The 27,740-nt window shown below is 41.7% G+C and overlaps 1 protein-coding gene across 3 annotated transcripts in view; it reads right to left on the bottom strand.

Annotated features, from left to right (window-relative positions):
* FTO (FTO alpha-ketoglutarate dependent dioxygenase) overlaps nt 1–27,740 on the bottom strand; it is a 335,884-nt gene that overhangs the window by 260,091 nt on the left and 48,053 nt on the right. For all 3 annotated transcript variants that reach the window (XM_044987017.1, XM_044987018.1, XR_006573405.1), the window contains exon 2: nt 5,731–5,808. In XM_044987017.1, the coding sequence (XP_044842952.1) occupies nt 5,731–5,808 (78 nt within the window). The remainder of the gene's footprint in view (nt 1–5,730; nt 5,809–27,740) is intronic.

Genomic DNA, 27,740 nt, shown 5'->3' on the forward strand with positions numbered 1-27,740 from the left:
AGGATTTTTGTTGATGTTCCTGACCCGTGCCAAAGTTATTCAGTTTACAAACAGGGCTTTTTGAGTGAACACATCTAGTGGGAAAATGTGGTAGAGATTTTGATCAACATCCTACTTTTGCATGTACAAACTGAAAGTTTTAAATACTAGGGAATGACTTAAGGGCTGGTGGTTGTTCATCTTTGCACTGTGTGTGTTCAGTGTGTCTCTTTCCCTTTGCATTTACTTTAATATTCTGCTCCAAATTATGGTCTTAATTGGATTAGTTACAGACTTCCTACCTCCAGGCCTTGATGTTTCTCATTCTGACAATTTAACCCTATTCACCCTTGGACAGAGGCTGCCTGTTCACTTAACACTGCCTTCACTGGTCCCTGCCACCAAGAAAGGGAAGAGTCCATCAAGCAACTGGGTCTAGCTTACTATTACAATCTTTGGGCCAGAAGACACTAAATTCTCTTTTTAGCCTCTGTCTCTTGCCTGAACCAACAACAATCACATTCACAACCACCTTTCCATCACCTAACCACCAAAGGTATAACTCAGAATCGGTTCTCTACCTAACTATATTTCCATCTTCTGTCTCTCCAAGTTTAAATGGTTAAACTTGATTTTGTAACTTACTATTATACCTCGATTTTGAAAATCATGTGTTATTAACGAGTTGAAATAGAAAGCATCCAAAGATCGCTATTTTAGCAGTAACAATGGGGTTGCATTAGATACTATTTAACTGATTAATAAACCATGACACCATTGGGTGGTAATTGTTAAAATTAATTTAATATATTGTATGCTAAAAGTTTCACAAAACTATCCACAAAAATTCCTAAGGAAGCATTTTTTTTAAATCCGATTTCAGTGGGAACTGCAGGTGCTCAGCAACTCTGAAAATGAGGCCACTTAAGTGTCTAACTTTAGATACAAAAGTTTGAAAACGTTGGCCAGAATCTATAAACAGGGCCCCAGGTATTTCACTATCCTACAGCTGCAGAACTGTGCTCTAGGAAACTCATCTTTGATTTTTAAAAAAAATAAACCTTTAAAATGTGATCTGAGAGTAAACTGGAGAAGAGCTGTCTTCCTGAATCTGCAGAGAGCCTGGAAAAACACCTTTAAAAGATGTCATCTGCCCCACTGATCTCAATCAGAGCTCCAAAGACACTGTGATTCTGTGGTTGTACAATTTGGCTTTATCAAAGACTCCAGATATGGAATTTGCTAGTTTGTTACACCCAGTCATCCAACATTTTGTTTTCAATCTTCCTGTCCTGCTGGGGGACCTGCCTGCAAGTACTTCTTGCTCCCCAGCTTTTCCCACAAAGATGAATTAATTGGATTACAGAATGTGGTCTTTGCACCATTCCACGAAGCAGGCAACAGGGAGTTGAGGTATTGGAGCTAAAATCCAGCTTCTAGCCAGAGAGCTGGAGTACCAAAAGTATAGACTGGTGAGATGAGGTAAGCTGAGTTGAGCTCAGCTGCTTGGAGAACAGAGCAGCAGCCAAGACCAAAGAGCTGAGATGATGACCTCCTCCCCGCTTTCCTGGCACATGTGGGAAGGAGACTCTGAGCTGGGCCACATGACTGCTGAGCCCGCCCCATGAGCTGCTTGAAGAATACTGTGCAAAACGTCATTAATAATAATCATTACTGAAAATAGTTATTGAGGAATTTTATGTCAATGAGTATTTTCAACTCTGAGCCATATTCGTGTGTGTGTTTGGGAGCATGAGGATGGGAATGAAGGCTATTTCACGGCGATAAAATATTTAATGCTACTACAGAATCTAGGGCTGCTTGTTGCAGTATTTAGTTCTTGCCACAGAATCTGATCCCATTGTGCACGGGTATATAAGGCTCTGCATATAAGTAATGCTTAAGGAATAAATTAATGCTTTAGTAGTTCACTTGTGTAGCATCACTGCTGGATTTCTTTGCACAACTTTAACATAAGAGAAGCCCAAATTAGACTTTTATATTAATCAATAGCCAAATCACATACATCATCATTACAAATTTAGGAAGGTGCTGTATATTTTAATACAGTTTTAAAAACAACATTAATCTACTGAAGTTGTTACATGAATTGCACGAGTAAAGTTTCAAGCAAAGAAATAAACAAACGAAGAGAGGATGGAATTAAACAAGATGCTGCAAAGCAATTGGAAGTCTGAAAATACACATCTGAGAGGAAGATGCAGAGCTTATTCAAACGCACCAATATTTCACTCTCCTTTTAAAACATGGAGGTAATGTGTTCCACATTTCAATGTCAGCCAAATCAGAAGCATGTTACCTTTGGCTTGTGCACTAAGATACATGCTTAAAAACTATTTTATCAATATTTCTTATATGGTGTCTTTAGAATTCTACCCTAAAAAGCACACACTGGTATCTCAGAAGAAAACAGGAAGTGGAAACACATTTTAAACATCATATCTGAAAATATTGTTTGGTATTCTTTAAATCTCCAACCAGCCGTCATGCTATGTCCTGCACAAGGAAAGCATTAAGGGATCAGAAAACAGGGTAAACACTGAATTCATATTGAATGCCACCATGTTGGTTGAAAAGAATCATGTCCTGTATGCTGTCACTCTTACAGCAGATGTTAAAGGTCAGTTCGTATTGATGCTGCTAGAAGTAGTTATGGCACTGATAACTTCAGGAATGCACATGAACATTCCGTGCTTAATTTTTCTTATATGTATTACATAAACAGTATTTAAAAATTGGCCATGTCGTGGTGTCTAACACATAATTTGCTTTCAAGAGACACGATAACCCCACCACTCAAGCACCTGACTACAGCTGCAAACCAATGAAGAGGTCCCCTAATAAGCAAGTTGACACTTATATTTCACATTATGAGATGTTATGTTTCATTGAAGACATTTGGGAAGTCCTCTGATTTATTACTATAATTTTTTTCTAGTGTTTTTCTCAGATGCTGTTCACTGTTTGATTTCCAAAAGGGACGTTGCTCTGGGTGAGGTTTGTGGTCACATTCTAAAATCCCTGATCGGGAAAAATGCCCATTGAAAAGAAAGTGCAATGGAAGTACTTTTAAAGTAGGGACTTCAGGACTGTGCTCAGAGTACATCTTCCTTCCTGTAGGCATGCAGCAGCTTTTGAATGATATTCTACCTAACCCTCCCAACATCATTTTGTTCAAACCACACTGTTCACAGGTTGGAGATTCTTAAGTAAGACAGGTCGTTCAAAAAAAGGAAAGCCATATAGACTAATCTACAGTACATCATCATGCATTTTGTTGTATTTTGGGTATGTCTTCACTACCGGTCGGATTGGCAAACAGCCATCGATCCCCGAGCGTCGACTCCTGTACTCCAGCTCGGTGAGAGGCGCAGGCAGAGTCGACGGGGGAGCGGCAGCAGTCGACTCAGCATAGTGAAGACACCGCGGTAAGTAGATCTAAGTACGTCTACTTCAGCTACATTATTCACATAGCTGAAGTTGCGTAACTTAGATCGATCCCCCCCACAGTGTAGAGCAGGCCTTTGTTTTCTATAGTCTCTCCCTTTTTTCCCATTTAAGTACATGTAGGTACTATGGAAATAACATTAGTGGTAGGAGCGGAACTTTGTGACATCCACAGCAGCTATTTAAGTAAGAATTTAAAATTCATATAATGGTTATTAAATGAAAGGTGTTTGTAATGTTTACCGTTACCACATATACGTGCAAATGCACATGTATGCACACACAAACTAAACAGGAGGCATATTTTATGTACATACATTACAAACTTACTCAGTATAATCCTTCCAAGGCTATAAAAATTCAGTTGTTATCTCACCTTCTGGCTATCAGTTCTACCCACGTTCATTTGGTGCTTGATCCAATGCCCACTGATGTCAATGGGAGACTTTCAGTTGACTTCAATAGGCTTTGTGTAAGATCCTCGATATTTTCAATAACATTAATTACTTTAATGTGGTCTAATTTGATTGCTTATCTTCTTCCCAAAGCCCTTCTACCAGTATGGATGCTGTGAAACTCCATGTGGCAGCCTCAGCTCAACCATGTCTTTCCCTGTCACCTCTGCAGGGAAGGGCTAGGAAGTGTGGAGGACACACAGCTAGGCTCAAGCTATCAGGCCCAGACGCTGGTATAAAAGGAAATGGAAACAGACGGTAGGGGATGTAACAGGATCAAGGAAGGAGAAAATGGTGATTGGGTCAGACCCTAAAAGGGGCAAGAACTTTTACTGAACGTTGGTGAGACCTTGGAAAGGAAGTCTGTTTGCTGTTTTGGTTTGGTTTGGGAGAAGGACGCTAACAAGAAAATCGCTCCATAATAGTGCTTTTCTTGTTGGTAGCAAGTTTGTCCACCATGTGTTTTATTACTATTTATTATTTATATTACAGTAGAGGCTCCAATAGGATCTCTGTCCCATTGTGCTAGGCACTGTACAAATATGTAAAATGACAGAGAAAGCCCCAAATACCTCAAAACAGATGAGAAAGACAAAGGAGAGAAGAAAGGAAATATTAATCATCCCTTTTGTATAGATAGAGAGTAAGGCACAGAAAGATCAAGTGACATGCCCAAGATCACACAGGAAGTCTGTGAAACTGAGCCAGGAGTTGAACCCAGACCACCCTTTCTCTCTGCAATGTGGAAAGCTGCCGTCTTAAAATTCTTCTTGTCCAGGAGCTCCTGCAAAAAAATATCCTCCCTTCCTGCAGCACAAGACCAGTGCTGGTTTTTTTGCTACTATACGCATCTTTGAGCCACATGTCAATACAAGAAAGTTGACACGGCTGTAATGTAGGAACTCTTGCTATAGTTGTTCAGGCTAAGTAAGAGATTCCTTTTTATGTCTTTCATCTTACTGAATGTGTTCCAACCTCATTTGACTGAACTTACAATTCTTTCCACATGTTTTCTATTTGACCTGAGAAAGGTCCAAGATACACGTAGCAGTATTCTTCTAGCTCTTTAATGCTATGCCTCTGTATACTAATTTGGTTTAGTTATGTGACTATTGGGCCTGTTTTAGCTTTCCTTAAATTTCATTTGAGGCATGCATTCTGGCTTTTGTAATTCAGGTTCTATGCCAGGTTTTAACCATTGTGTATTGTTTGTGACTAGAATTATAAGCATAATTAAGCCACGTATTTTAAATCTCACTTTTAAAGACTCTTCATCTCTGCCAAATCCAGTCTATAGAACATGTTCTCTAGATGATTTAAGTCATGAAGACCTCTGAAAGAACAGTGACTCCCAGTGCTCTTTTTACTCCAGTCAAGCATGAGATATTGCAAATCAACGTCATACAATTCACTTGACCACAAATTACAAGAAAACACAAAAACAGAAAGTTCTTTATATGTTATGTGAGCTTTTACTTTAAACAAAGATTAAAAAGGAGACTTTTAGAGCTACCATGTACAGGTGTGAACTAAAGATCAAAAGGTAAAATCCTGGTCCTGTTGAAGTCAATAGCAAAACTCCCATTTACTGCAGAAGAATTTCACACCAAGGTTCCTGATTCTGCTCTGTCCTGAATGCTGAATAATCTCACCCTCCACTTCATCACCAAGACCTCACCTATGTCAGTCCTCAGAAAGGAATTAGAAGAAGTGACATTTTAGTCTTGTCAGCTCTAATAGTGCACCAGTAAATAAAGATTGGTTTGCTGTTTGATAAGAATGCCCAATCAAGTTTACTATAAATAAGGTTAAAAATAAGATACAATACCAGTTGGTGGAATTCGGCATCTCTAGGTGTCAGATATGGAAGCCAACTCTCTCCAAGTTCTTCAAGAAGCTTTTGTTTCTGTTAAAAAAAGGATGATATGAAATTAGTCAAAGAAGCCAGCAGCAGCTAAATAATAAACTAGTTGTGTTAGGAATATAAAAAGTATAGAAAGTTAGTATTGTTTCACTAGCCAAAATTTAAGAAAACACATCTTAAATAAGGAAAGTAGATGCAACTTCATCTTAATTGAGTTTTGCCCACTTAATTGAGTTTCCCCAATGTTACGTTCTAGGGAGGCCTCGGCCTACTCAAGGTGCTTTGCAAGAACGAGGCCGACACACACTTTGTGAGTAATTGGCTTTACTGAAGGTAACGTGACACACCCACAACGGGGACTTCAAGCGTTGCTGTCACAGAGGCGGAGAACCCAGCGCCCTGGAGCTCAGCCTGGTACGGAGTCCAAAAGCCACTACAAAGCATGCTCATATTTATATAAACAGCAGCAAGCCAGCTCATACATAATGCAAAAGGGGCTTTTCACCCTTCGGGACCGCCCGGGGCCGCCCCCCATGGCCCAGGGCCAGGGACTTTCCACACAGCAGCTGCAACCGGTCCTGGCCGGTTGAAGCAGGCACAGCGTGCCCTACAGTAACCGGGCGCTGAGAAAGCGGAGCTGCCTAGCTAGGCCGTAACAACATCTTTCGTGATGCCCTGCCTCCCTACACCCAATTTCAGTTGTAGTTTCAGAGGATTAAATACAGTACTTTTTGGTATCCTGAGTTCTTCCTTTGGAGAATCTCCCTTACTACACTAAAAAAGTACACTCATCCTTAAAGAACCTTGCCTGGTTTAAATGCTGGATCTTGTTCATTTCTTTGCTTTTCTTTGTCTTCTGCTTCAAATTCTACGTTTAATGGATGTAAGCCTAGTGTACCCCAGGCTGTGGTTTAATAACACTCTAAAGAATCCTGAGTTTTGTTTTAGACTGTGTCTCATATAGTGTCTGTTCATTCCTGCCAACCAGAAAAGAAAAGGAAACTTCGTCCTCTTTACTTCACCTCCAATCCAATCTTCCAACCTGACTTCATGTGGACCAGGAAATCTGCCTGCCCAAGGAAATAGCTTCAGATCACAGTTGTGGCTAATAGTCACCCAGCACCTACCTGTAAAAAGAAGAGCTTCCCCTCCTTTTCCTTCTCATGTTTTTTCTTTTATCTTTGTTTTTTTTCTGAGTGGCTGGGGTAATTAATTTGACAGAACTAACAGTTTTCTGAGTAAAATGAGAATGTTTTGGTTGTAATCTACTTAATATTTCTATCATTTAAGAAAATGGTTAAGAAAAGCAGGTTTGTAACCCGTAATTTTCCTCCATGTGTGTCTTAATAAAATAGATAGCTGATACTGTGTGTTTTTATTATGGAGTTAATACCATAGACTATGAAAGAGAGAGAGTTTGGCACTAGCCATAGAGTTTTTGAAGCAACAGTTTTTACACCATGACAGGCCAATGTACATTCCGCCCCATCAGTCACATTCCATCTCAGCCTGAACCTGATATAAGAGGAGAATATTGAGAAAGTGTAAGATTCTGCTCAACATTCCTGGTCAATATTTCCTTTGCCTCTCCTAGTGCATCTCATCTGTCTCTCTCTTTTACCTTTTAAGGACTGTATCTTGTGCAGTACTGAGCATATCACTGGTCATTAACAAATAATTAATAAAAATGATAATGATACTAACAGCAGTTAGAAATGCCACAAGAGGCTAAAAGTTAGCCTTAACATTTGAATGCTTGAATACAAGGGGCTTCAAATCCTTAATATAGTTCTTCTTTAAATATTTTCCACCATATAACTCCAACTATGGGAAATATTTAAGTTTTTTTGCATATTAAAAATGTTCATGTGGTACAAGAAAAAAGCATGTGTATGAAATCAGAAATGAAATACATTTTATAACAATGTTAAAACTGTGAAACAAATCAACAAACTCAAATCAAATTAAATAAATCAAAATTAGTAGTTACACTTTCTAATTCACCTAGTCCATTCCTCTGCCACTGCAAGGTTATTCCCTACACCTCTACAGTTCTTTCTCTAGTCTTAATCTGGCTTTTACTACTTCCTGCTTAGAATATTTCACAGGCTACAAGGTTTCTTTGTCAAGAAGATTTTCTTAATATTCACTAAATTTCCCTTTTTATAATCCCATTGCTCCTGGTTAATGTGTCCCATGTGCTACCCTAAACTGATCCTCCCCATCATGGTGTTTGCATCTGAGGCCTGGTCTACACTAGGACTTTAATTCGAATTTAGCAGCGTTAATTCGAACTAACCGCTCAACCGTCCACACCAGGAAGCCATTTAATTCGAACTAGAGGGCTCTTTAGTTCGAATTTGGTACTCCACCCCGGCAGGTGGAGTAACGCTAAATTCGACATGGCTAGTTCGAATTAGGCTAGGTGTGGATGGAAATCAAACTTAGTAGCTCCGGGAGCTATCCCACACTGCACCACTCTGTTGACGCTCTGGACAGCAGCCCGAGCTTGGATTCTCTGCCCAGCCACACAGGAAATGACCCGCGAAAATTTGAATTCATTTTCCTGTCTGGGCGGTTTGAATCTGACGTTCTGGTTGCACATCGGGGCGAGCTCCGCAGCACCGGCAGCAATGCAGAGCTCTCCAGCAGAGGAGTTCATGTAATCTCTGAATAGAAAGAGGGACCCGGCATAGACTGACCGGGAACTCTTGGATCTGATCGGTGTGTGGGGCGAGGAGTCTGTGCTTTCGGAGCTGCGCTCCAACGAACGGAATGCAAAGACCTACGAGAAGGTCTCCAAAGCCATGATACAGACAGAGGATACAGCCGTCATGCAACGCAGCGCCGCGTGAAAATCAAGGACCCCAGACAAGGCTACCAAAAAATCAAAGCGGCCAACGGACGCTACGGAGCCTGCCACCACTGCCCCACCAGTGACCATGGACTCTGATGATGGGACAGTGTCGACGGACAGTTCCTCGACGATGTTCACGGACGGGGAAGATGAGGAAGGGTTTGTGGAGGACGAGGCAGGCGATAGCGCTTACAACGCTGGTTTCCCCGACAGCCAGGATCTCTTCATCACCGTCACGGAGATCCCCTACCAACCCTCCCCGGCCAGGAACCCGGATCCTGAATCAGGGGTAGGAGCAGTCGGTAAGTGCTTTAACCATGTTAACTTTTATTCTTAATATAACAGCAATCTGAAGTGTGTGAAAAGGAGGTCTCTGTATATATGGTGATAGAACAGAAATCCTCCTGGGAGAACGCCACGAAGCTCTCCTGCCGTTAATCGATAAGCATCAGCAGGAGGTTCCTGGGGAGAGCTGCCTTATTGGGTGCTCCGTGATAGCACACTTTTCCGCGCGAGGCTTTCATGCGGTATTCAGGGAGCACTGCCTCCCAGAGCACGGCTGCATAGGTCCGTGGTTCGTGCTAGATTTCACGCAGCACGCGCTCTCTATCTCCTTCAGTGCCTGTCCTCACGGTGATCTCGCTCGGAGACTCCTGCATCTAAGTAGGGGAAGAAATGTTACGTTACGCCTGGTCCAAAGTATTTTTAATAAATAAACGGACAGACGGCATAGCACAGACTCAGCACGCAGCTGCGTGACGAGCGTAACGGAAAGCCAAAGAATCAAATGGACGCTCATGGAGGGAGGGGGGAACGAGGACGCAAGGTATCCCACAGTTCCTGCTGTCTCCGAAAAGCATTTGCATTCTTGGCTGATCTCCAAATGCTTCTAGGGTCAAACACAGTGTCCGCGGTGGGACGGGGCATAGCTCGGCAATTTACGCACCCCCCCGACCCCCAGAAGTTAAAGGGAAAACAATCCTCTGTTGACTCTTTTACATGTCACCGTATCTGTACTGAATGCTGCAGATAGACGCGATGGTGCAGCACTCAACACCAACATCCTTGCTCCCCCCACGCTATGGATGGCTGATGGTACAAAACGATGGAAATCCATCCTCATCATCAGCCTATTGGCACATGGGGCAGTGCAAAAGGGCTGGTAACCATGACAACCGTACCAACTTGCTTGGGACCGGTCGGTCAAGGCCGCCTGTTGCTAATTTTTCATGGTAGATGGTGCAGTATGGCTGGTAACCGTCCTCATCATTGCAACAGGGGGCTGAGATCCATCAGCCCCCACCCTTCATTGTAAAGAAAAGATTCAATTGCCCCTGGACTAGCAGAGGGATGAGTGGCTCCCTCCTCCACACCCCTTAATGTCATCTCTGGACTATCATTGCAGCTGGAGGCTTCCTTCCACTCATTTCTCACAAACGACTACCTGTGTCTTATTCATGCATTCTATATTACTTCATCACACAAGTGGGGGGACAATGGTATTGGAACCCAGGAAGGCTGGGGGAAGAACGGAATGAACAGCTGGGGTTGTTTCAGGAGCACACCCTATGAATAGCGTTCAGCTCAAAATTTATGCAGGATTGGACAGAGAGCAGCTGTGGTCTCTGGTTGTATGATACAGTGGTTCTCTAGTACACTTGCACATAATCTAGGCAGGACTGATTCTATTTTTAGATACCCAAAAAGGAGGGATTGACTCGGGGAGTCATTCCCAAATTTTGCTTTTGCGCCCCTGGCTGATCGACCAGGGGCACTTATGACAGCACCAAATGGCGCAGTGCAAAAGGACAGGTAACCATGACCATCTTATTACCGTCTTCTTACCAGTTCATGGTATGGTAGACGGTGCAGTATGCCTGGTAACCATCACTGCTGTCATGCAAAAGCATAAGCATGCTGCTGTGTAGCGCTGCTGGTCCGCCTCTGTCAGCGGCATACAGTACACATACGGTGACATACACAAAAGGCAAAATAGGGTCCATTGTTGCCACGCTATGGCGTGTGCCAGGGCATTTCATGGAAAACGTGATCGAAATGATTGTCTGCCCTTGCTTTCCCGGAGGAAGGAATGACTGGCGACATTTACCCAGAATCCACCGCGCAAATGATTTGTGCAACAGCAGGCACAGGGGTCTCAACAAAAAATTCACAGAGACAGCCTAGACTCAGTTAATTGTTCGCAAAAAAGTATCATTGCAAGGAATTAACTAACTGTTTCCCATCTCACAGCTTCCACTGTCTCCAGACCTTCCACAGCATCCACCTCGCAGAGGCTGGCGAAGATTAGGCGGCGAAAGAAAAAGACAAGGGACACGATTTTCGATGAATGTGTGGGCTGCTACCTAGCCGAGGCGGACCAGCAGAGGCAGTGGAGGGAGAAAGTCTCTCTGTACCAGCGCTCACACAGCGAATGGGAGGAGAGGTGGCGTGAGGAACACAAGCAGGCGACTCAAGCAATGCTTGTACTACTGAGGGAGCAAACGGACACGCTCCGGCGACTTGTGTATGTTCTGCAGGACCGCTGCAGGACAGAGCCCCCGGCAGTATCTCTGCAACCGCCCTCCCCCGCCACAAAGTCACATACCCCCCTCACCCTAAATAACCAGGAGGATGCCCGCCCTGGGCCATGAATACTGTCACTGCACCCCACCAGAGTGCTCAAGTAACCAAAAGCTCTCATACCCTACGTTTGCATAAGTCCTTCCCTTCCGGACTCAAACAAGTCCCAATCCCAGTCCCATCCCATAACTGTGTACTTAAGTAATAAAAATACTTTGCTGTTAAGTACTGTTTCCGTCATGTTTCCTCACTGAAGACTGTGTTTGAATGGGGTGCGTGGGGAAGTGCGTTGCTAATTGCATAGGACAGGCACCTTTCGCAGGGTACAGACACGGGGGCCGGATCAGCAGCGGGTAACACACACAGTGCAGTCAGCAGGCACCGTGGTCGGTATGGGAGGTGGTTTCCAGGTTCTGTGTGGGCAGTGGGGATGTGACTTTTTAGCGGGGGAGGTCGGGTACAGATCTTATACAGCGGTCCTTGTTGTGGACCGCTGAGTCACGCAGCAGAGGAATCTGTATCCGTCCTCCTCCGCCACAAGGCCACATAGCCCCCCGCACACAGAATCCCAAAAAGGAGGGATGGCAGGCTCCGTTGAAACAAGCAGTCCGGCAATGCGGACCGCTGTAGGAGCAGGAGCCTGTCATTCCTTGAGTTTAGAGGCAGTCTTTACATCAGCGCACACCCTACCCACCGCAGTCTGCGTTCCAGTTTCGACCCTTTAACGAAAAGTCATGAATAAAGAAACCTCTCCTCAGTAACAGTGTGACATGTATTTTATTTTTACACGTGTCTTGGAAGTGGAGGAAACGGGGAGAACGGGGTATTTAACCGAAGAGGAGAGTCAACAGTAACTGGGTAAAGAAACAGGGGCAGGTTCAGCTTCTCTGTAAAGAAACTGAACAGTCACAGGTCACGCTGCTCGCTGCTCGCTGGTATTTAAAGAGTTCCTTGTCGCTGTCCCAGGCGCCTGTATAGGGCTTCATGAGCAAGTGCATTAGCGGGCAGGCTGGGTCACCGAGGATCACTATAGGCAAATGCACATCCACAACAGTTATTTCGTGGTACGGGAAGAAACTACCTTCCAGCAGGCGTCTGAGCAGCCCACAGTTCCTGAAAACACACGCATCAGGAACCTTGCCCGGCCATACGACGTTCATGTTGGTAAAAAGGCCCCTATGGTCCCCCAGTGCTTGCAGAACCATTGAAAAGTAGCCCAATTTCTCAGCAGCTGAATGTGGAAGAGGTGGACGATAAAGTGCGAGGAGGAGAAAACGGCGAGGATCGCAGCGGGCTCCATGCTTGCAGTGCTGTGGCGTCCACGCTGTCACTGACCAGAAAAGTGCACGAATAGATTGCCCGCAGGCGCTTTCAGGGAGGGAGGGAGTGAGGGCGTGATTGACGGTTCAATGACGACAGTTACCCAAAACCACGCTCGACACATTTTTTCCCCCAGCATGCATTGGGGGGAAATCCCAGAATTCAAATGGGCAGCGGGGACTGCGGGAACTGTGGGATAGCTTCCCACAGTGCACCGCTTCGAAAGTCGACGCCGGCCCCGTGAATGTGGACTCAGAAGTTCGAATTAGTGTATTTAGTATGGATACACAAATTCGACTTCATAAGGTCGAATCCACAAATTCGAATTAAGTAGATTCGAAATAGTCCTGTAGTGTAGACAAGGCCTGAGAAGAATGAAAATATTACACACACCAATCTCTGATCTTATAATAAAAACAGAGACAAAACAAGCTAAACTTAAGAACACAAATGCAATGCTTGGGTATAAATTTTCACTATTGTTGTCCTGAGGTTACAGCATAAGGCAAATAAAGACTATGCTTCACTTGTGGAGGGGAACACTGAAGTATTATGGCTATCAGGTTGGTCAGTCAGTCTGAACCAAAAGCAGGTAGCACAGACTAATAACATCACCACTCACTGACTGACATTCACTGATCCTAACTAGACTGACAAGAACAGCATTGACATTTACAAACTAGAAATGTACTCTGATCTTTCAGTCTATAGTTTTCTTTGGGGACACTTTATAAACTGACAATGAGTCATTGGTGAAACCAAGCAGAATGTAACTTTATATTAAGTTGGCAGACATGTTAGTGTGCTGCATATTCCCAAACAGTCATTCTTTTATGTTACAAAAAACATTGTATGACTTTTATATTAACATTATTTATTACACTGAAAACAGTAGGCTGCCTTTCCTGACTTTGAAACATACATTTATAACTCTTTTCTTGTTTGTACAATAAAACTATATTAAACTAAACAAAAATCAGAACGCAAGGCTAGCAGACAGAAGAGGAGAAACACCTCTGACAATTTTTTTGTCAAATGCCAAGCTCTTGGCAAAAGCACACAACATTAAAATGCACTCTTGAGTGTGGGTAGTACTAGCTCACATTTGATTGTCGGATTTGGCTAAGTGCCGCTCCTCAGCTTGATGTACAGACAAATACACACAGCTGGGTGGTATAACACACTGCTCTTGTCATATACAAGAAGCTGTCTCATAGATGTCAAATACATCAAGCTACTCACAAATTCCTCCAAAATATAAAAAAAGAGAAAAATCAAAGACCCAGCTATACCAGCTGGCTGTAGACTAAGTATAAGGAGTATTACATAAGTGGTATATTTACAGCAACTTCAGCAGGTGCAGAAAAGGTGGAAAGATCTTTTTAAAATGTAACATTATCTATTACTAAGTAGCTTAAAGAGACATTTTTTCTACATCTGACTCCTATATTTTAAAATTCTTTGTAATTAACAAGATCTTAGAAACAGAATATTGATAGCTGGTTTAAAATAAAATCTCTGCTTGTTTCTTCCAATTGACTTTTATACTGAGACTGTCTGTTGACATGTGGGGATTATGTCTTGCTTAGATGCATCATCATCATGTACTTGCAGTGCTCTGGAAATCTATATACGCCTGCTCCTCTGTCTTCTGAGATAGGAGTGGATCTCTGTGTAAATACATTTCATGGATTGCTATGACTGTTAAGAGACATTATTTAGGTGTGGAGCTGAGTACAGAACTGGAAGCCAGGAACACCTGCATTCTAAACCCAACTCTAACATTTGCAATAAACTGGCATTATGCACACGTGTGTTCTTAGTGACTGGCTAATAGTGAGGTTAAGGAATGTGCTACCCTCAGTTAAGCGAACTCTCTGTTAGCTTCAATGATAGAGGACCGTGTTTTTGTGCAACTTTCGCCATGCAATTTTTGTATGTCTATATCCCTTACTACCAATGAGTTAATGTACCAGTAGCCGTTGCTAAGATCCATGATGAGATGTGGAATCCATCTCCATAACGACACGCCTATTTGTTGACAGCAGGAACAGTAACTGGTGCAGAGAAATGCCCTGTCTGTTACATAATCAGGGAGTGTAATGAAGGTGCAGCAAAAGTACACTGCCTGACTTTATATTCTGAAATATTATATGCCTGGTTAACTGTTTACCAATTAAGCAGTTCAAGGGGGAACACTTAGTGACATTCTCCATCCAGGCAGCATGGTTGGACAAAAATTATCTGCCTGATGTATCATCATGCAGGGCATCAATACCATTTCCAAATAGATTTTCTTGCCTCTTACTTGTAAAACTACACAACACATAAGAACCCTATTCAATATATGTGCTATGAAAACTAAGCACAGCCTAGTTTTTCAAATGAAAATTCCCCACCTATGCAAACACCATCATACAGGAAAGCCAGAAGATTGTAAAGTTCCTCCAAGTTACAGACCAAGACCTTGGTATGAACCCATACTGTAGATCATATTTACACATATGATGTTACAAGAAATTCTAAACCATAAAATATCTTTAGAAATGAAAGAAGCACAAGTTAAATGATGGAATGTAGCATATGATGTATGTATCATTCATTGAAAAGATATTTTTCTCACACAAATAGTCTCAATGACATCAAGGCAAGCAAGATTTGCCTCTTAATGGAGAATTTAAATTTGGATTAAGGTGTTCTAAAATAATTAGGAGAAAAGAACCATGCCGCATCATTAAGGCTCTCTCTTCTGTCACTCTCAAATGCAATTTTAAAGGTGCCTATCATCTTTGTATCTAAGTGCTGAGAACAACAGGTATCTCTACTTTTGAAATAAGTTAAATGACAGAAGTGAAATACTTGACTATTACAAATAATTGACATTAAATTGTTACCATGCCCTTGTAGAAATGACAGCTATCAAATTTGTTGACAGTTACAAGAGGATGATATACAACCACAGAAATGGGTGGGCACTGGTTGAAACAGGATTAATGTGACCAAACTGAATGACCCAAACTAATTCCAAAGAGTGATCAATTTACAAAAAACACCCGAAAATCTGGTGCGTGAGTTAAAATTAGCCCTGGGCATTCTGCTGCCATGCATTTCTCACATATGCAGGATGTTGCTAGAGAAAAAAACATCAGCTTCACTACACCAAGTAATCTCTCTGGACGTGAAGCAAGACCAAATATACATGTAATAAATCAGCCATACACTCCAAAAGATAGTCTACGAATAACTATTCCTTCTAAATGTTAAGAACTATTGATTTACAGTGATGCACCAACCTTTGATCTTAATGAGTCACACAGCCAAAATCCCATGTTACATTTTGAAAATATAGGAGATGAAGTTTAAACAAACTAGGGGCTTGTCTACACTTACCGGAGGATTGACGCTGCAGCGATTGATGCATCAGCGGTCAATTCAGTGAAGACCCATCAATGTTCCGTAGCTTAAATTGACTTTTCCCTTTAGTATAGACAAGGCCTAAGATTCTGAGGCCTTGTCTACACTATGCATGAAAGTCAATCTAAGCTACACAATTTGAGTTACATTAATAGCGTAACTCAAGTCAACGTAGCTTAGATCTACCTACCACAGAGTCTACACTATGCGATGTCGACTGGAAATACTCTCCCGTCGACTTCCCTTACTCTTCTTGATCCAGTGGAATACAGTAGTCAACAGGAGAGTGATCAGCGGTCTATCTAGCAGGTCTTCACTAGACCTGTTAAATCGACCCCGGTGCATTGATCGCCGCAGCATCAATCCTCCAGTAAGTGTAGACAAGCCCTATAAAAGCATGAGTGAGTGAGTGGATTGTCCTTCCACCAATACCCTCCTCACTGTTCTCTGAGCAGGATCTGCAGAACAATGCACCTCTGGGCTGAGAGGTCACTCTCATCATATGAATCATTCAGAAAAGTGTTTGAATTTTTCTCTCTTTGACATGCAGGTGACCTTTGAGAGAAATGGAGGCCTGAGATGAGTAAAAGGCCACTATTGGTCTTAAATTGGAGAATACACCAGTGCTACTACATCCTACACTGCAAGTAAAGGAGGAGACAGAAAACTGGTTGAATGCAACAAAAAGTCCCTGTTGATCCTGTTCAGAAAATTACAAAGGAATAAGGGCAAAGGGAGTAAGAGAAGACATCCACCCATCTGTGCATAGGTGAGTAAAGCCAATGATGCCTGTCCGCTTGGCAGTTGGCCTCCTCTCTCTCAGATGCATGAATTTAAGACTAGATAAAGGAAGGTTATTTACTCCAGGCTGGCTGGGAGCACTGGCAGTAGCAGAAGGCTCTTGCAAACACTGACTACGGCAACTGAGATATTGCAGGTGAGGAGGTGACAATGGACCCACTGAACAAGTACCAATGAAGCAGGCAGCTAATTCTTGGTCCTCTACTGAGAGCAAAGGACTGTTTGCCTGGGTGAACTGCAGGAGAAGCTGCTGTCCACAGAAAGTTATGCTCATCCTTCCACATCATTTACAAAGGGAATTCTCGTGATTTAAAAAAAAAAAATCCCCACATCAAACCCTTTCCTTCAGTCCAAGCACACACCTGCCTATTCTCAACTTATGATTGGCAGCATGCAGAATAAAGTAAAGATCTGTCATGTCTCAGAAGAAAAAGCATTTAGGCAGATGTTACAAAAATAATGAAATGACCCAAGTACAATACGCATCCTATTGTCGCATATTCTTAACCGTTCATCCTGTTCCCTGTTATTTTCACATAAAATCTTGCATAAATCTTTGATGGATTTTTTTCATATATGCTGTATATCTCTGAAACATACAGGGAATAGGAGCCTCCTATTCCATTAAACTATGAATAATTATAGAGTAAAAAATGGAGGTGTATGGATACCAACCCATAAACATAAGCTATTTATTTTCTGTACAGCTGTTAAAAGGTATTTTGAAATTGCATAAAGGGCCAGACCGTGGCCCAGCCTGCATGTCAACACAAGGCAGCAAAAGGGGGTGTAAGACTAGATTGTTGCCACTTATGCACAATAAAGCCTCTATGTACCCGCCTTTGCACAGGTGAGTGGAAAGTGGCAAGAGAGGATGGAGCCTGGACTCCGTACCCCAACATTTGTACCAGTATAATTATGGCAGTGCTTTGGGGAGCAGACACTGCGACAAGCACAAACCTGTTGCAATGTACCACCTCCTCTAGGTGATATTGTGACTCCCCAAGTCACCATCTCACTCCTGGGTTGCTCCAGAAGCAGTGAAACGAATGCACTGCCTCTTCCAGTGGCAGAATCACCAACTAACTGCTTAGTCCAATGTTTATTTAATAAATATTGTGAAAGAAGCATTCCAGTTAGTTTAATTTATCTAACAAAAGAGTCTTGGAAAGTTTAACAAAGTCCCATTTTGTTATGAAGGTTTCTTGACACAGGTACTGATTATTATAATGAGCTTTGATTGTAATTTCATCAGTTCATGTTTAATGTCACTGAAGTGTGTGTACTTTAAGTCTTTTTAGTTTACTCTTTCAAATCTGTAACTATTGAAAATGTACTTGTGCTGACTTGTCAGATAGAAAGTAAATAATACTAACTGGAAAGTAACAATTCTGCATATTCAGATTCATCCATGCTTACAATCTAATGTAAATTTCTGAATCACAACCTAACTCACGTTATAATGACCTTCAGTCCGTAATCTAACTGCTGCCTAATTTTATTTGGATTATTCATTTTTTAAATGAAGAGATGAGATACTCCTAAACATATTCCCTCAAGATGTCATGACCTTAAAATAGGGAAAGACAGAGATAAGAGAGATGAGAATTTAATCCAGACAGAGTTTCTCACCTGAGGGCCTGAATCTCCCTTTTCCTTTGGCAGATGGGAACAGGCCAGTGTTGCACTGCAGCAGAAAGTGCAAATGGGAAAACACAACTGTAGGCATGTTTCCCATTCTGAGAGCTCACAGAAATCCCTTTGTGTGAATTCCACGCATTCTGAGGTCATAATGAAACAGTCAGAGGAGCAGTGAGACATGGCTGTATTAACTGCTCTCTGTGTGTTTTACTGGAATGCCCAGTTGAAAAAGGACCATGGCGGCTCCGGTCAGCACTGCTGACTGGGCCATTAAAAGTTCAGTTGGCAGCACAGCAGGGCTAAGGCAGGCTCCCTTCCTGCCTTGGCTCCACATGGCTCCTGGAAGTTGCCGGCATGTCCAGCTCCTAGGTGCAGGGATGGCCACAGGGGCTCCGCCTCAAGCGCCAGCTCTACAGCTCCCATTGGCCGGGAACTGCAGCCAATGGGAGCTGCGGGGGTAGTGCTTGCAGGCAAGGGCAGCATGTGGAGCCTTCCTGGCTACCCCTGTGCCTAGGAGCCAGATGACATCATCGCTTCCGGTAGCCACCTCAGGTAAGCGCCACTTGGAGCCCACACCCTGCATCCCCTCCTGTACACCAACTGCCTGCCCCAGCCCGAGCCCCTTTCTGTATTCCCATCCCCTCTGCCCCAGCCTGGAGCCCTCTCCTGCACCCCAAACCCCTCATCCCTGGCCCCACCCCAGAGGCCATACCCCCAGCAGAAGCCCACACCTCCCCCGCACCTCAATCCCCTGCCCCTGAGCCCCTGATTTCTGGCCCCACCCCAGAGCCTGTACCCCTTGCCCCAGCCAGGTGAAAATGAGCAAGTGAACGAGGGTGGGGAGAGCGAGCGATGGAGGGAGGGAGTGGGGTGTGGGGCCTCGGGAAAAGGGCGGGGCAAGGGGCATTCAGTTTTCTGCAATCAATCAGAAAGTTGGCAACCCTAAGTTTTACACTCCTCTGAGAGGAGAACAGTAAATTCAGCTGCAGTTCAGCAAAACACTTAAATACATCCTTAAGTCTCATTGACTTCAATGATGCCTGAGGAGGGAGAAAGGGGGAAAGAGAACCAACAGAAGCAAAACTCCCATGGGAGATGCTAGCAGAGGGAGGTGGGGGCCTGTCATCAGCATGAAAGGAAAGTCCATCCCCAGAGATGGCATTGCTTAGACAGCCTTGTGTTTTCCCATAGGTCATCAGAAATTGTGAGGTATGTAAACTGTGTCCATGTCCCCACCCTGAGGATGCAAATGCCTCTCCCCTGGAGAAGACGATGGCCCCAACTCCATGAAGTGAACTCCTCTGAGTTTTTGAATGTGTCTCTCCCACACTCAACTTTGGTGCTTCCCACTGGAGGGGAGCATTAGTCCCTTTTAAAGCTGCAGTTAAATATGAATTTTCCCCAGATTATATATAAAACCAAACTATGTTACCTAAACAATCTCACTGCTCAAATGTTATCAGGTTGGATGGATTTATAAAATGAAGATGGGATAGTTATATGAGCAGAACTTAAAACTTTTTAATACACTGCCAAGCCCCTCCCTAGAAAGGGGCCTCACTTTACAAGACCTTTCTCAAATTTACCCCCAGAATGTCTTATATTTTAAAAAAATAACATTTTAAAAACCTGAAACATAAGGCCTAAAACCTCAAGATCAGTGGTTTTCAAACTTTTTGTATTGGTGATCCCTTTCACACAGCAATTCTCTGAGCGTAATACCCCTTACCAGTTAAAATGAGGGGGAGGGGGGGTAATTTAACTTAATGGGGGCTCAGAGCTACCAGCCCCACGGAGCTGACAGCTCATGACGACCATGTAACCACCTTGCAACCCCCTGAGGGGTCACGACCCCCAGTTTGAGAACCCCTGCCCAAGATGTTTTATATTGATATTTCATTTGCCCCCATTACCTACAACTGTTCTTATTACTTGCAGTTAACAGTCTAGTTAGGGGGAGAGGAAAGAGGGGAGAAGGGGGGACTTAACTGGTACTATACACCTGCGAAACTGGAAATCTTTAAGTTGAAGATGGAGTCCATTATAGCTGTTGTTCACTAATTATACACAAAACATAATATATGAGGTTATGAAACTACTTCTGGTTTCACAGTCTGATATAGCATTTGTAAAATTCAATCCAACCTCAAACTTGGCATAAAAGTTCTCAGATCTCGACCTTTGAAATTTGTTTTTATTGACTGGATTTAAAGTTATAGTTGTCAATAAAAAAGATGTTATTAGTTTAAGAAGTTTGTTTTCAGTCATGTAATATAAAATAAAGGTCTGATTTGCATAGAACATAGCCTGCACATTCAAAATCTTTGCAAAAGCCATGTTTACATTAGATGCACTCCAGCTATCCTTTTGTGCTAATATACTTTCTTTACTCACGTGTGACCAACATTGGACCCAGTAATTATGGACCATTGTGTTAGCTGAAAAGCTTTCAGCTTTTACTGTGATTACTCTCAACAGATGGTTTACAAAAAAATCTGGCAAGTCTTAGCAATGCAAAACAATTAGTCTTAAGAATGATCCATACAGTAGATATATGAGCACATGGATTCCTTTAATCGCTTATTCTGAAGACAGGAGCTGGATTAAAAAGTCAGAAGTCTTCAAAAACCCCTTTCCTTATTAAGATCTTATGAACTCCTATTTGTTTTGTTCTCCATATACATCACCCATGTGGATTCATTTTTTTTAATTGCCTTGACCAACTCTTTCTGCAGGGTCCTCTTTCCTTTCCCATTTTCTATAGAAATCCCACTTGGCTCTGTTCTTGGCCTTCTCTCTTCCCTTTACAACTTCAGTATGGGTGTCCTCATCTTCTTAAACAGCTTCGACTACCAGCTGTATGTTTACTTTCCCACCCTTAAAGCAACTTCTCTTCAAAGAATCCCGAATCTTGGCGTGTACCTCAGACATTTCCACTTGGATGTGGATGTCTCACTGTCAACGTACATATAACATGGACAGTCCTGAACTTCTAATCTTTCCTCCAAAGGCCTCCCTCATTCTCTGTATCTGCAGACAATACAACCCTTCTCTGTCATTCAGGCCTGCAATCTGGAGACCAGGGGCTGTCTTTTACTCCTTCCCTTCCTCCCACCTTTCATATGCAGGATGCCTCCAAATCTGGCTGCTTCTTCCTAAGTAACATTTCTAAAATCCAAACTATTCTTTGTGCCCACACAGCAGGCCCACTAGCCCTGCTCATTAAATGTTTATTTTTACTGTAGGTGTACAAATGAAAATGTTTTGCAAATACTGGGCCTTATTTGCTTCTCACTTACATCAGTTTCAAGCCATTGTAACTCTATTGCCTTCAGCTGAGTCAATTTCTGTTGTAGTAGGTGAAATATAGATTTTTATAGATGAGTACAGAGATGTCTAGCAACTTACTCAAGTTCACACAATTAGTGACATAACTGGGAAAAGTGAATCTTCAAAAAGTGTAGGCAAAAATATTATTTGCCTTTCATTCCTCCTTTGGGGCCTGATTCAAACCCCACTGAAGTTAATGCAAAGACTACCAATAGATCAGACCTTAGACAAACACATTCTTGGATCACAGTCTCTCCTGGGTTCATGGCTTAAAGTCTCATGTAACTTCATAGACAGTACAAGACAGTACAGTCACTGTTCCATTTGGGACAAGTTCGGTGTTAACTTGAAAGAAGCTGGTATCATTTTCTTTTTATATTTACGGGATACTGACAAATTGAATTTTTTTTTTAAATCTCAGTTTCTGATAAACAGCATTTTAAAAAATAAGACCTGAAACTAGATTTTAAAATTCCTGAAAAAAACCCAGAACAAAACAGCCGTTTTTGCTCTCCTGAATAGGTGTCTTTTAGCACAGGAAAAAACTGACTGTAACTGTGAAACTGACTATACCCAAAATACTATCAAATGCGCAAAGTAAGCAACTAAAAATAAGTTTTCTTCTCCTACCTTCGTTTTATAATATTAGATGTAATTTGCAATTACTGTAGTTACAAAGACCTCAGGTAGAAGTGTGATTTTCAAGGTGACAGTGCTTCTTTAAACTGGTTGGTTGGTGTTACCTATTAAAACTTTATAGTAACTGAGATCATTCAAATGGTTCACTGAATCCAGTTCAGTCAGAAATGAATCTTTAGCAATAAAAAATGCATTCTAGAAATGTACTGTTGCTGTTTACTTTTCTATACAGTGTATTATCACAAAGAAAATTTCAGATAATTTCTTCTCTTTTCCATTTTGATTCAAATGCAGTGTTATATTTTCAATTTTCTTTCATTATACTCAGATTTACCAACAGTTGCACTGTCTGTGCTACCATTCTTCCTATAATCCAATCTGTCAAAAAATACTGGCAGACATCACACCAAAAACTGCACTGTACTTACCACAGTACAGCTCACCTTCCCTCCCCATATCATATGTCAAACAGACTTTATAGGTTCTTAAGGCCAAGAACCACATGACTCCATCTAGACTAATATGAATCAAAATGCATGATCTAGAGTTATCTATAAAATATTAATTGTTCATAACTTGTGTTCCCAAATTGCACTCCATTTCCAAATGTTTTCAGGTTTATGTAATCATCGTACATTTTACTGTCCCATTAAACAAACCAGTCAGATTACGGAGTATATAGGACTTAATTAACTGACTGGGTCATGGAGGGAGGAAAATAAGTAATGTACAGACTACAGGAATGCAAACAAAAATCTCAGTTCTAATACCAGTATTTATAACTGAGCAGCTGTCTAAAGACTGATATTCCTTCCTGCTAAGGTACTGTTTGGCTTTGCTTACCAAGTCCAACCTCTCTACCCCTTCTCATAAATCAACAGGACCACATTCTGGTTCTCACTCCCCCCCAGTCATGCATATGCACAACATACTTGACTGATGTAATTGAACTCAGAGTTAATTTATGCATTGAAACAGCTTAGCTATGTGTGAAAAATGTCTGCTATCAGTATCCCTTCTCAGAGGCCTGACTTGATATGTTAAGGGTCCTCTAATTGTTGTTTTAACCTAAGGGAACATTGTTCTTTTGCCAGTAGCTGTTAATGAAAGGGGACTGGCAATCTTCTTGCCCAGTTGAGTGTTAGATTTGTCACACATGATTTAGCACTTTAAGTAATTATAATAGGAAGTTGAAATGATAAATCATTCAAACATGGCCTCTTTTTGCTGATAGAATGCCCCCGAGCCCCACCCCAGCAGACCCTATCAATAAACTGTTGGCATCACTGCAAGCACCTTGACAGCATCATCCATTTTTCAGTCCCTTTACCATTCAGCATCCTCCTTCAGCAGGTATAGACCGGTTACTCGATCAGCTCTACACTGGTGGAAAGCAAGCAAACTTCTTGCTTTGGGAAAAATAATTCCAACATCTATTAATCGTTCTTCAGACTTGTAGGTGTGCGTGTGAGAGAGTGCGCACACGTTTGTTCACGGTGGGAGGGCTTTTATATTTTTGGATGAACATGGCTTTTGTGAATTGTGAAGGATCTGAAAAGAGCAAAGACTAAGGACTATTTTTGCTTGGCTTTCTTCCCACCATTTCATTGAAAGACAATCAAACAGATGCTGAGAAAATAAATACAATATATACCACTTAACTAGGCAGAGCTTTATCAGGATAGCTCCCAGGGAACCAAATTAGCTTAATGACAGTAAATGGAAATGGTCTACTTAATCCAGATAATTGTAGCAAAAATTCCTCCCAACAGCCAATGCCAAAGAGTTAAGTAGTGTTTGACCATGTGTTAAATATAGGTGTGAAATGCTAAGCACCAGTCTTAACACAGAACATGCCAAGCAAAGATTTTTTTTTTGTAAAAAAAAAAAAGAGAGATCAAATAAAGATAGAATACCGTAATTATAATTCTTCCTCTTGTATTTTATTCCACAAAGAGTTCTCCTCCATTTTAAGTGGGAAACAGGATGGTGCTGTGGTTAAGACGGATGGTAGATAGTTAGTGGATTGGAGTTCTATTCCTGCGCTGTCATACACTGGCTTTAGGCAACTCATTTAACTTCTTTATGCCTCTGTTTTTCCTCATCTGTAAAATGCTAGGAGTGGGAGGGGAGAGATTTGCCTAAGAAGACAGTGTGAACCCTAATTCATTAGTGTTTGTAAAACACTTTGAAATCATTGGACTGAAGGTGCTAGAAATGGACACAACATAATATTATTTATGTCTCTTCAACTGATCAAGCAGTTGACTTTTTTTTTAATGGATTCTTCTCTTCGAGCAAGATTATTTCTTAAAATGTATACACATGCCCAGTGGATGTTCTGATTTGCACCCAGAAAGAAATAGGTACAAATTCCAATATGCATGTAAGCATGTTGGCACAGGCAAAAGCATACTTGGACTTCTTAAAAAAAACCTAGTCTGCAGCAGGAGAGCTGCCTAAGCAAAAAGCCAGGGTGTGTATGAGGTTCTCAATTAAGTGAATACATTAAAATTTTAATATTGATTTAGGCTTGCTAAAGCCTTAACACTCAACAACAGATGCTTTTTGGCATCATAATCTGTGATGGTCTCACATTCTAATACAGTGGTCCTCAAACTTTTGTATGGTGACCCCTTTCACATAGCAAGCCTCTGAGTACGACCCCTGTCATGAATTTAAAAACACTTTTTTGTATATTTAACACCATTATAAATGCTGGAGGTGAAGCAGGGTTTGGGATGGAGGCTGAAAGCTCACAACCTCCCATATAATAACCTTGTGACCCCCTGAGGGGTCCCCACACCTAGTTTGAGAACCCCTGTTCTAATACAACAGCCACCATCTTGGCCGACACACTAGAACTAAAACCATGTGTTGCTCCAGAGTCTCTAGATGGTGTTATAACAGACTCGTCTTCTTTGCAGATTAGACACAGGGGAATTTGGAACACAGACCCACTGATGGGTTATGTTAATACAAAATTTCTCTGATTAATTCGATTTCGTGGATAATTTGTGCATAACAATACAGTGAGATTAATGTTAAAGTTTGGAGATGGATAAACTAAAAGTGCACTTGGACTCAATTCTGAGCTGGTATTTGTACGTTCCCTTCCATGAAAATGAAGGGCAAACCTTTGAGGAAAAACAGGAAGAATCTATAAGAAGCCAAAACTTAGATTTTCATCCTAGAATGCAAATTCTTCAGAGCAGGGACCAACTTTTCCTATGTGTTTTTACATTGCCTCACAAAATGGGGCCTTGATCCTGATAACTGACCTCTGGATACTACTGCAATACAAATAAATGATAATGGTAATAACGAGTTTATTAAGTGATATACTGTTGCTGTAGCAGTCACTGTGGAGGCATACAGCAGAAGCAGATGGGTATCTGGATTATGGAGGACAGTGGAAAGAAAAATGCCTCTGGGTCACTGGGGGAGTGCAATCAACTGTGACTCCTACTAGATGCAGCACCTCCAGCCACTGGGAACAGGGGATGGGGAGACCACAGCCATGCTAGTGTGGAGTAACTAGCTCTGCTGATGAAACTAATATCCCTCCACATTTTGCATTTAAGAAGGGCAAATACCAGGATTCTCCCTGCCCCATGCTGTCTGTTGCTCTCTGTGCCCCCTCACCACTTTTCAGGCTCAGACATGAGCCACTAGGGCTAGCCCAAAGGCTTTATCATAGGATGTAGTCAGCTAACATCCATTATTGCAGAATTATTAGAACGAGGTCCAGATTTAGGGAGATGCAACCAGTTTCTCTGCAGCCCCCAGAAAATATTGAGCACAGTTGAGAATCCAGGAAGGTTTTTATTACTGATAACAGCAACAAAAGGATCTGAAGTCTAATATGAGTATGTTTAAAAAACAAAACACTAAAGATTTTATTTTAATCATCTGAGATTTAAAATATTTAAAAGATCTTGCACTCAAAAATAAATGAAACAAAATGAGTCTAGGAAATATCTATACATTTTAAAGGACCCGAGTTTGATATGAAGAGTGGTTTTCAAAGTCCCCTGGATAACAAAGCTAAAGATAGTGTTAATGTAGAAACAGCAGGTGCTAAGTGCACATGCTTGTGCCCATACCATCAGCTAAAGGGGCGATCAATAAGCAGCCAGAGCATTAAATTTCACATACTGTAACTGTCATGCCCATTACATAGTATTTGAACATCTTCACAGCATTACAAAATTGTTGGCTCTTGGCATTTTCTCTCTGAGGTAAATTTGAAATTATTTTCCATGGATTTCACTTGCCCAGTAGGGTTATAAAGCCAGGTGTCACAAATTTAGCAAAACATGCTTCACAGCTTTCCAGAGGCAGAAACCCTTGATAATTTATCTCATTTTTTATTTTATTTTTAGGGTTTGGTGCTGACAGTTGAAATATTTATTATGTTTTTATAATTTATTATATGTATTAATAAATTAATATTTATTATGACCATCTAAAAAAACAATGTATTATCAAATTATATTGGGCATGGAGGAAGAGACCCACTCTTAACATGTTTGGGGCAGGCCTACGGTACAATTTTTGTGGTTCCACCTGCCCATCTAACACAAATACTCCACAATGCATATAGCCAGCCTAGGACTTTGAGGGGCCTTGTGAGATGATACTATGCAACACACCCCAAAATTAACAGACTCATTTTGCTTTAAGGGGGGGGAGGAGAATAGTTGGGAAACGGGCAGCATGTTAGGTCTCATTGGGCCTCTGCTGCAGAAGTGGAGCCCAGCTGCTTACTCCCTTCAATACTTGTGATTAAGCTGCCCTTGAAAAAAGGACATTACTTTTATTTTTTTTAATGGAAATAGATTCTAACTGAAATGTCTCTAAAATCAGAGGTGCCTTTGGCCCCAGACTTCACCGGTGGTGGAGTTCTCAAAAAAAGGCTTTGAATGGCAACTTCACGACCACTGTTCCATAAAAAAAGGTCTTATGCAACCTATCTGCACCTTCTAAACAAATAGGACAATCACTGCAAAGATTATGTATTTTCTAAACTACTGTGCATATAACATCTTTTCATATGAATGCTTTTCAATGGTATACTAACTGATGGTTTGCAGGAAAAACAGGCACTTGGGGCCTGATCGAAAACCCTTTCAAGTTGATGGGAGCTTTTCCACTGATTTCAGAGGCCTTTGGATCAGGCTCTTGAGGCATAATTACAGAATTCATTTACAAATAAATCTATATAAAAAACACCTATGTGAAAATGACATATGACTGTCAATATAGGTATAACATGTTCATCACCATTCATGCAACTGTGTGAAAGTATTTGACCATTCACATATAGATTTATGTATATGTTACATGCATAGAAAAATGCTAAGTTTTATAAGCATCACAATACAAGTAT

This window comes from Mauremys mutica, chromosome 14 (assembly GCF_020497125.1).
Source record: "Mauremys mutica isolate MM-2020 ecotype Southern chromosome 14, ASM2049712v1, whole genome shotgun sequence".
NCBI classification, from domain to species: domain Eukaryota; kingdom Metazoa; phylum Chordata; order Testudines; family Geoemydidae; genus Mauremys; species Mauremys mutica.